Raw genomic sequence first — 10,293 nt, 5'->3', positions numbered from 1 at the left:
TACTTGTGGAATGTCAAGTTGTGTGTTGTAGTGAGTCTGCATGTATGTATGTATGTATGTATGTGTGTGTGTGTGTGTGCACGATTTAGTATACATAATTTTCCTTGGATGCTGAGTCTGTCCTCTAAACAATAAGACGAGCAATTTGTTAATTTGTAAGTTCATATGGCGTTGACAAAACGGCTACATTTGATGCAAGAGAGTCTCACAGGAAAGTTCAAGTGTTTTAGCGTTAAGTGTCATGGTCAGAGAAAAAAATACAAGTTACTTTTATTTTTGCAAATCACTCTTGAGAAAGGATAATGAAATGAACAGAAATGCTGCCAACTCTTCAACATAGTCAGAATTAAAACGAGATTCCGTTTTGGCTGAATAAATTAGCTTACAAAAACATAATACTTACAATACTCAGTGAAATCAACTTGTGCAAAGTATCTGTAGGCTTACAAATGTGATAAAGCTATCACACTCAGCTCACCGCTTTGCTCTTTTCTCCCCCCCGTCGTTTCTGAAATTCTTTGTCACTGTCTCACCCCTTTTGTTTCTTTCACTCGCTTTGAAAACTAGTGGACAAGAGGTTCATTAAATGGAGGACTGTACGGAGAAGTGGGTTGAAGTGGAGCAACAAAGTCTTAGTTGACTGACAGATCGTTCAGTTCAAACAGTGCCGTTCGCTTCCTGTTTCTCCTCCTCCCTCTAACCTCGTGTGCTGGAGGCGGCCGGTCCAGAGTCTGTGCACAGGTTGCCTTCCAACAGGCCTCACTCTCCCCCAGGCAAAGGTGTCCCCTCAGTCTTTACATAGTGGTCTCTTCCCATTCCAGCTCAACATCACCTGAAGACCAGTACACATGTGTGGAGTGAGCACTGTGCACGTGTGTTTATTCAAGTGTTGTGGGTGCATGTGAGTGTGTTTATATGTTTGTTTACCTTCCATGGCATCCAGGGAGTCCATCTTCTCCAGAGCTGAATAGCTGACAAACCAGATGGATTGGCTGTTGCCTTTGCTGTTTAGAAGTTCCAGTGTACTTTGGTGCAGGAAGATGTACTGGGCCTGACACGCACACACACACACACACACACACACACACACACACACACACACACATTTACAGACACTGAGCAGAAGTCCATAAAATTAATTTGGTGTAGAATCTGGTGATCATTTCAGTACAACAACCTTGATTTGAGTCCAACTGTCTTCTGTCTGATAACGGCAATAAAATAATACAAATTGTTTTTGTTACGAAATACTGGAAAGAGCAAATTGATTTTGGATTGCTTGACTGTAAATCAATATTATGTCACTTGACATAAGGCTTTTATTGTCTCTTTCAGGACACACACCTATCAGAGCTGATTTACAGATTTAATTCCAATTTACTGAGACAGAGGACAGACAACATTTTAAAGACTCAAACCTAGACTACAATAGTTGGAAATGATTACTGGATATCACATTTCAAGATGGCTTCCCTTTTCAAATAAATATGCTGAAAAAAGGTTTTCAGGCTTCCTCCTGTTTTGTGGCCTATAGACCATACTCATTAGAGTGCTTCTCTGGCTGAGTGGAGCGAGACGGACGCTTGAGACCGGCATGCTTCACATGAATGCACAGAGCAACTCTTTTGTTTGGACCATGATGGACAATGAATGATTACCTTCACCCCTGAAAGAATTTGGTTTACTTTCTCTCTGCGTCTATTTGTTAACCTAAATGAACCGAAACCAAATTAGATCAATGGACAGCTGTTGACCCGAGGAGAGGACCTGAGCAGGCCTGACCGAGCTGGCCCAACCACTGCAGGGAATGAGTGGAGCTATGGCAGAAAGTTAGTCCAAGTCACTGTGGTTCAGTTAAGGTCTGCATTATTTATCATACGCATGGCCTGCTAGAAGCTGGTATATACATAAAGTAATTCATTCCGCTAGACTTAACAACAATTTATTTTACGAGTCTACCTGTGATGTGTCACAGTGTACCTACTAAAGCTGAATTTAAAGCAAATGTGTTTGTACAATCTGCCTCGTGACTTCATAGCTTTATTCAATATTGGTGGATGTGGAGATGTATGAAATGCCTGTTAAAATTGTCATTTATTGTCATTTTATTGTAAAAAACAACATGTAGGAGCCCGACAATGGAAAGCAAAGTAAGATCCTGGAAGTATGATCTGATTCATATTTACAATAACTTCAACATTTGCTTTTATTTTTACTAAGTTAAAATGTGGGCTTGTTTAAAGCTGTCTGCAACGGCTCTAATATTGTGATGGCCTCTTAAAGCCAAAGCTCTTTTCGTATATGACTGGACTACAATGCTAACAGCTAGCTGTCTGGCAGACTGAACACTGCTGTCTCAAAGAATCAAGCAGCTCTTGTAGCTGCAGACACTGCAGGCTCATACTTTAAAGCCAAAAGAAATGCACAGCACATCTAGAAATAATAAGAGCATAATACTGAGGAAAAGCACAGGCACTCGGCAGAGGTTCCCTGCAGGCACTGAGACACACACCACTGCTCTGCAAGTAACGACTGAATCGGGTAATTTTAGGATAGGTACATGCTGTTTTAAGGGGGGAATCCTGCTCAGCATATGTCTTTAATCCACTGCCAGATCTTTTCCCTTTGTCAATACAAGAATTTACCAAATGTTTTCTCGTGGGGATGGGATCACAGCAGGACATGAATTAAAAAAAAAAAGTAGGACAACTAGACGGCCATTTGTGAGTCTTTGATGATTCTTAAGTGTACTGGAACAACTTAAGACAACATACTGTATAATACCACTTTTTTGTCTTTTGTTTATTCTCTCTGGGTTGTGAAATTCAACCACAGGAATAAAATACATAATTGTATTTGAATTGAACTCACCAGATTCTGTACCATGCACATCCGCTCGCTGCGGAGTTCAGCCACCAGGCCATAAATATCCACAAAGTCGTGATCTCTGACGTGCTGAATAAGGTGGTCGAGAGCGATAAACACACCTGTTCTGCCCACACCAGCACTGGGGAATAATGAGAGATGGACTTTGTTGATGAAACTCCATTTTGCCACCAAAAACAGATTTAATGACTTTGCTATAATTTATGCAGTGTCAATAAACTACCACTGCCGTGCCACGATATACCTGCAGTGGACCACTATGGTGGTGTTGTTGTGTCTGTGAGCTCGGACAGCTTTCACAAACTTAATGAGAGTGCTGCAGGACTCTGGGACTCCGTGCTCAGGCCACGATGTGTAGTTGAAGTGGCGAACCAAAATATAGTGCCCATGCTGCACAGAGGAATATATACAAGAAAGAAGACAAGTGAAATTAATATGAAATGTAGATAAAAATGTACTTCGGAAAAGGTTTTATGTTTGCCAGAAGTGGAACAAATAACTCTCTACACAGAGGTTCTTAAATGAATAGGACATTTTGGGGAATACGTTTTTGCAGGGAAATGGATGAGAAGATCAAAACCACTCACATATCTGTCAGTTCATTATGAAGCAGGACCCAGGAGGCTGTTAGCTCAGCTTGGCATAAAGACAGGAAACAACTCTGTGTGTGTGCATGAGGGGTTGTTAGCTTAATTACCTTTTCTACTTTCAGGGTTCTGACAGTCCAGTCAGGAAGGACTTCCTCTGACACCTTTGAGATGAGAATGTCACTAAACACAGACATTGGCTTATTGTCCTCTGGCCAGTACTTGTGACACCGAATCTGAAATGTCACACACACAAACACATCAGGTCTTCGCAGCAGATATAACCCTCCTTTTGTTAAAGAGCCCAAAACGGAGCCCCGCCTGTCCTCTGAATATTATTTCAAATCTCTCATAACGCACTCTGCCTTTCTCGTAACACTGAGTGAGCATGGCGATGGTGTGGGTTCCCGTTTCCCAGATCATTCTCCAAAAGTCAGCCACTGTGCCAGGCAGAGGACCCTGGGTGGCTATGAACTCATTGGGACAAAGGTAGCCCTAGAAAACAGAAAAAGAGAGGCAAGTGATTATATTCGCTAACTCAAAAATCACTCCAGCAACATAAAGACCTATTGATATTGTAAAACATTATTCACTCACAAAATGAATAAGCTTGAAAAGGTTATCTATCCTACAGAATCACAAAAGGCCAGGGAAATATCTAGAACAAACTCCTCTCATGCGGAGGAGTTAACCACTGGGCTTTTAGCATCTGAAAGCTGGCACTCACTGAGACAAAGCTGGCGTTGATGTAGTCAGAGCCCGCAGTGCCCGGTTCAGACAGCAGTTTCACTCGGTTGTTATTGTCTGGACACAGTTTAGTGAAAAGAGGTGAAATCCATTTGCAGTGCAGTTAATGGTGGAACTAACACACGTAATTTGAGTATATAAGTATCATAACTCTGGAACGTTCATTTTCAGCCTGATCACTTACAAGGTTTGATGTTGGGAAAGCGGTTCTTTGATTTGTTCCAGGGCAGGTCTGCATCTGTGGTGGCCAAGTCCTGCAGCAGTTTTGGAAGCTCCTGGGGAGAAAATATGTAACACATCAGTATTCAAATAGACACACAAACATTTTGAACTTAAAAAAGAAAACAAAAATGTCCCTTTTACACCTTCAAAGTCATTGGTATTACATTTTTAGCTGCAGTAGAGAAAGAGGTAAGCACGCACCTTCCAACGACTATATCATTTGTCAAAAATGATAAATAAAGCAGTGAGAGGTGCAAACAAAACCAATGAAAAAGCTGGTATTGATTTTGTTTGCAATGACTTTCCATGCGTCTTCACTGTCTACACCAAATCATTATTATTATCTGCTTTCTGTGATGTACCTTGTCTTCCAAGAGCAGACGTTTCTTCATGCTCCATTTATTTAGTCAATTCTGGGAGATTTTCTATTATTTCATCCCATTTTATACGTTTCTACATTCTACACAATTATGATAAACACTGGTCCAGGTTGTCAGAAAACACTTACAGCAAACTCCTCTTGGAACTTAGCATTGTCATTGGCACACAGATCCTCTACGTGCTGCAGAAAAGACTTCTTGTTGACGGGCCTGAAAGAGAGGTAAGGGGATGAAATACACCGAATGTGAGGAACAGAGAGAAATGTAAAAAAGCTCTATAACAACATGTTATTTTGTGCTAGTTTATTCTAAGATAAAAACATATTTATTTTTCTACGGAGCATACTGATCTATGCTGCAACTATTGTGTGTATATTCATTATTTATGCAGGATGACTTACTTGAGTGATTTCCTGTAGCTGAGCAGCCTGGACAAAAATAGACAGCAAACATCAACCAAAAATAATCAAATTAACTAAATAGTCACAACCCACACTGTGGTATTTCTGTCCATGACAACTGAACTGATCCTCATTGCAGAGAGTACATGGCATTGTATGTTACAGCAGAGGAGGTTTAGCCATTTATAATCAAATCCACTCTGATTAAACACGTTTGACACTCTGATGTTCACGTTTCTTGAGAGTGAAACATGTGCTCATTCCCTCTATGGATGTTGTTTCTTTGCATTACTGAAGCCTTGTCACTACGCAGATCTTTCGCTTTCCACTTATGCCCTCTAAGGCCGCCAAGCTTTCCAAGCAATTTTGAGATAGTGAGTGGGTAAACAAATTAAAATGGTCTCAAGCAGAGGAGTGTCTGCACAGCTCTACAATTCTTGCCAGTGATGGAGGAAAAGGAAAAAGACCGAAACGCTGATGTCACTCGTTCACGCAACTGGCTACGTCCATCAAAGGTTTAATAAGCAACACGGATGGATGATTTAAACCTTAATGGGTAACATGACAATGACACCCACGTAGTGATGACTGAAAGCTGAAACATGCAAACAAACATGCAAACAAAGCATACATACACAAAGCATACACACCAAAATGTGGCACACACGTGTCAAAAAGCCCAACTTACTGGATCACATAAATCTCTTTCCGCCTAAAGAAGAAGGAAGAATACCTGGTGAGAGAAAAGTGCTGAGTTTGAGAAAAACACAGCCAAGGTGAGTCAATGCAAGTGTTGTGCAAGGAACGTTATTTGTGCCATTCGCGTGACAAGAATCAAGAAAAGGTGTGTTATTATATCATAAACTGAGTTTAAAAATGTGGTGTTTATACAAATCTCCGCTCCAATAAAGCAGAGAGATACAGGATCCTGATGACGCCAACTTACAAGACAGCTGGCGCAGCCAAGCGGTGATCACAACATGCAATGGTGAAAAACCTACAATCATGCTTTTTTGGACATTTAAAATGAGTGGAAAGCAAAGTATCCTCAGGAACTGTCTCCTCTTTCAGGACTACAAAGAGTCACTGCAGAAATGTTTTATTGAAAGTTTAATAAGGAAGGCAAATATTTGCTCAAGTAGGGCTGTTATATTACTTTACACATAAGAGATAAGGGACAGCTATCTGGCAAGAGGAAGCCCTTTTATTTATCCATCTTCTCTCATGTGGGTTTTATGTTTTTATGTTCCTGTTCATTCAATTCCTCTTGAAGGCAACCCCTCTATTTTTGGTTTACTTTTGTCATTAAGTAGGTGTTCTTTAGATGTCGGGGATGGAGGGTGTTCAGAAAGTTTATGCTTATTGGTTGTTCCAATGCTGAAGTCTATCTATATTGGAAAATAAATATACAACACAATTTTATTTATACTACTCATGTTAAAAGCGTTTCTATCTTGTTGTTTCTCGCCTCCTCTTAGCCATCGGTGACCTTAATACACCAAAACTAACACTGAGTATGACATTGTTTCTCACCAGCTTGCAGCACTTATTGTCTGCTAACTTGTTAGTGCCAAAGCAGAAAAACAGAAGGGCTTGACGCTGAATTTGTATGAGAGGATGATTGGAGAGATGCAGGCAAGATGACTTGTCTGTTCTGCAGAGAACTGAAGATAAACTATAAAGCCACAATAATGCTGTGTTATTTCATAGTGCTGCTGCTTCTATTTTCTGCACAAACTCTACAACACTAGAAAGTTTTGTGCTGACAGGAGCGCACATGAAGTTAGCTGCAGCAAAGAGATTTTTGTCTTGTTGACTTGGATTTAAAATCTTGTCTGCAGCAGCTAAATCAAGCCTGAACTCATGTAGTGTGCAGCCAGTCTTAGCTGCGAAAAATGTGTGTGTTATACTTGGTAAAGTGGCGCTTTTAGATTACAACTGAACACACAGACTAACCGGTTGAGTTTTTCTTGTTTCAGCTCCAGATCCGCTACAGCGATCAGCTGATCCAGTTTACACTTTGTCTCTATGATCTCTGCCTCTCTGGGTGAATAAGTCCCGCCCTCCTTCTTGCGCTGGTGGATCCTAACATGTCAATAAAACACATTTAGTTAATAACGAGGTATATGCAGAATAAAAATGACACAAAAGGAAACAGATTTGTTGCAAATCATGCAATGCAGAATTTGCATTTTTTACACATTACGCTGCACTTTGTAATTTTTGTGCATTGAGACTAAATTGGAATCAACGTTGCATGTGAATGTTGGCAAACAATTGAATGCCTGTTGCCATCTTACTTGACAGAGCCACAGATGATGATGATGAACAACACAGCCAAAAAGAAGGAGAGCAGAACACCCAGAATGATCTGCTCTTCTCTGGTCAACAGCCCGTCCGCTACAGAGAGAGGGAGAGGTGACAACATCACACAGGACTATAGAGGATTTATATTACATTTGTTTTGATTTAGAGAAATACAGACATGAATATAAATACCTGCAGTTTTGACATGATCCGAGTACTCAGAGTCTGTGTATTGGCCATTGATGTTCGTGGCTCTGAACTTGAACCTGGTAAATATTGAACAGTCCAGTGTCAGCCAAATATTATTATAAAACATGTACATACAATGAATTTTAAATTGTTGTGGGGTTGAGTGTGTCTTGCACTCACACATAGACCGTGTTTGGCTTCAGAGGCCCATTGCAGAAATTGTCAGTGTTGTTCTCCTTTATACAGTCATTATTCCCTCCGATCACGTACGTTCCTGCCGTAGTGTGATTTTGTCTCACTGCAGGCCGGCCCCCTGCAGACACACTGCGACCACCTCTGACGTGCGTGCCTGTGCGCAATGCCCCGTCCCCCAAAGAACATGGCGGGTTGGGGAACCCCTTGTCGGTCAGGTAAGGGGCAGGACGATCAAAAAAGGCATTCTTCCAGTTGGTCAGGTTCTGGATGTCCTTCACTGTGACAGGATGAGTGAGTCAGTTAGAGAGGAAAGGAATCGCAGGGGGAATGAGTCAAATTTCGGCTGACGTTAAGCCCTTTGGCTTTTGCATACATTTTGACTTTTGTGAGCATAGGACAGAGTGACGTACTGTAAAACAAGATTCTACTTGAGGCTTAAAGCCAAAAGCAAGGCTGATACCCAAGTGTATTCAACTAAAAGTGACGGTTGTCAATGTTTTTGAAGAGTCATACCCCCTGACTCGGCCACGATGACCTGAATTTCTTTGATTGGTCCGTTGTCATCCCTGTAGAAACAGGCAGGCATGCGGATGGTGATACTCCGGTGGGTTACCATGGCAACCCCTCCATGGCCTAAGACTGCCTCAGGTCTTTGGGTTGGCTTGGATGGGGCTTGAACACACGCACGTGTGAGCACAGAGGAGCGAGCGAGCACACACACACACACACACACACACACAAACAAACAGACAGAGGTTGTTGTGAGAATACAGTGTGACGATGTGGAATTTGTCTGTTGCATTTACACATAAGCCATGACAAACAGACCACCGCTCAGTGCTCTACATCATCAACACACATCTGACAATATTGCTGAGTTACATTTGCTGTGTCAGAATAGGCCTGCAGTGATACTGTGCAGCGGCAATTCTCTCTTTTTGGCAAAAATGCTGCAACAAGAAAGGGAGAAACCCTGTGGAGGGATGCGGTGCACACACAATACAGAGGGACTGGTACCTGTGATCCCTGTAGTTATCTGGACATGTGGGCTGGGTGGGCTCCTACCAGCCCCGTTCTTTGCTGAAATCTACAGACAAATAGAGGAAAGGAGGGAGAGGGGGAAAACCAAAAGAGTCAAAGATTAAACTTGTTTGGGTTTGGTCTGTGTGTATGTGTGTGTGTGTGTGTAATGTGTGTGTGTGTGCTTCACCTGTATGCTGTAGCTGTGTCCTCCCTTTAGGCCCTCTATGACAGCACTCATCATGTTTTGGTCTATTTCTGTGATATTAAGGCTGATGTTCTTGACCAGCTGGTCTTTTTCGTAGATGTACACAAAGTAAGCAGTGATGTTTCCGTTGGGCTCCTCTGGAGGGGTGAAAGTCACCTTCACACGGTTCACTTCCTCTGGGATAACTGATACCATCACATTCTTGGGAGGGTCTTTGGGCTCTTGGGACAGAGTTACAATGATATGAGAAATAATAATGATTTGGGTATATTTACAGGTGCGCAGCAGCCTGCTGCACCCAAGATGTACATTTCCACGTACCCTCCTCCATTGTCTGAAATTCAATAGGCCCGATGGATTTCCCATCGCTGGCCGCGTGCTCCAACGGACCAGTGAAAGCAGTGATAGTCACCAAGTAACGAGTGAAAGCAGTCAAGTTAGTCACAACGACAGTCGTCAACTCTCCTGGAGCTCTGACTGTCGAGATGTTCAACCCAGGACCATCCACCTGGTGTGACAGGAGAGTTCATGGAAAGATTTAATGCTTGTATGTGGATGAGCAGAGTTTGATTCATTTCATATGATTTGCATTTTATCACACCGTATGTGAAAAACTCAGAACAGATCAACACAGAGGTGTGTTGGTCAAAGAACATCCGTGTGTTTTACAGTTATTGGTGACATGTTGTGTTTGTGTAAAACCAAAACTCAATGAACTGACCTGCACAAGATACGAAGTCGGTCCAGAGATTACAGCTGGAGCGTCCCATGAAATGCGAAGGCCGTTGGAGGTGGGCATCACTTTTAGGTCCTGGGGAGGGTCATCAGGGTCTGAGGGAGGAGAGAAGAGAAACACAGAATGCTTATTATGTGCTTTCAAATCAAAAGAACCCTGTTAGATGTTGCTTTGTTATCATGCCAATGTCGATTGATGCTTCCATGACATTGGCTCTTTGAACGTAAGCCTGGCCCCATGCTTTTGTGATCATGTGGCCTCTAAAGTGTTGTTTGCCTTTTATGTATGTGTTTGTCGCGATGGTGAATTAGCTGTGAAGTATTAATGTGGACAAGGGTTATGAATCTGCAGCCTGCCTAGTGTTTTAATATTGTGCACTGCAATGGTGAATCGTGTAATTTTCCACTGATCTACT

General features: G+C 42.0%; 1 protein-coding gene across 1 annotated transcript in view; it reads right to left on the bottom strand.

The window, feature by feature from the left end:
- Window positions 1–616: 616 nt before the first annotated feature.
- ptprq (protein tyrosine phosphatase receptor type Q) overlaps window positions 617–10,293 on the bottom strand; it is a gene marked incomplete at its 5' end in the record, with an annotated part of 33,997 nt that continues 24,320 nt past the window's right edge. The window contains 20 exons of the mRNA XM_079163778.1: window positions 617–832; window positions 928–1,051; window positions 2,872–3,007; window positions 3,131–3,276; window positions 3,584–3,709; window positions 3,834–3,968; window positions 4,201–4,277; window positions 4,405–4,495; window positions 4,951–5,032; window positions 5,224–5,250; window positions 5,912–5,956; window positions 7,180–7,308; window positions 7,524–7,623; window positions 7,723–7,796; window positions 7,900–8,191; window positions 8,428–8,586; window positions 8,932–9,001; window positions 9,125–9,363; window positions 9,464–9,650; window positions 9,864–9,973. Coding sequence (XP_079019904.1) covers window positions 795–832; window positions 928–1,051; window positions 2,872–3,007; window positions 3,131–3,276; window positions 3,584–3,709; window positions 3,834–3,968; window positions 4,201–4,277; window positions 4,405–4,495; window positions 4,951–5,032; window positions 5,224–5,250; window positions 5,912–5,956; window positions 7,180–7,308; window positions 7,524–7,623; window positions 7,723–7,796; window positions 7,900–8,191; window positions 8,428–8,586; window positions 8,932–9,001; window positions 9,125–9,363; window positions 9,464–9,650; window positions 9,864–9,973 — 2,387 coding nt within the window. The 3' untranslated portion in view covers window positions 617–794. The remainder of the gene's footprint in view (window positions 833–927; window positions 1,052–2,871; window positions 3,008–3,130; window positions 3,277–3,583; window positions 3,710–3,833; window positions 3,969–4,200; window positions 4,278–4,404; window positions 4,496–4,950; window positions 5,033–5,223; window positions 5,251–5,911; window positions 5,957–7,179; window positions 7,309–7,523; window positions 7,624–7,722; window positions 7,797–7,899; window positions 8,192–8,427; window positions 8,587–8,931; window positions 9,002–9,124; window positions 9,364–9,463; window positions 9,651–9,863; window positions 9,974–10,293) is intronic.

Source organism: Pholis gunnellus (genome assembly GCF_910591455.1).
Source record: "Pholis gunnellus genome assembly, chromosome: 7".
NCBI classification, from domain to species: domain Eukaryota; kingdom Metazoa; phylum Chordata; class Actinopteri; order Perciformes; family Pholidae; genus Pholis; species Pholis gunnellus.
This window is presented reverse-complemented; position numbering and strand designations above follow the sequence as displayed.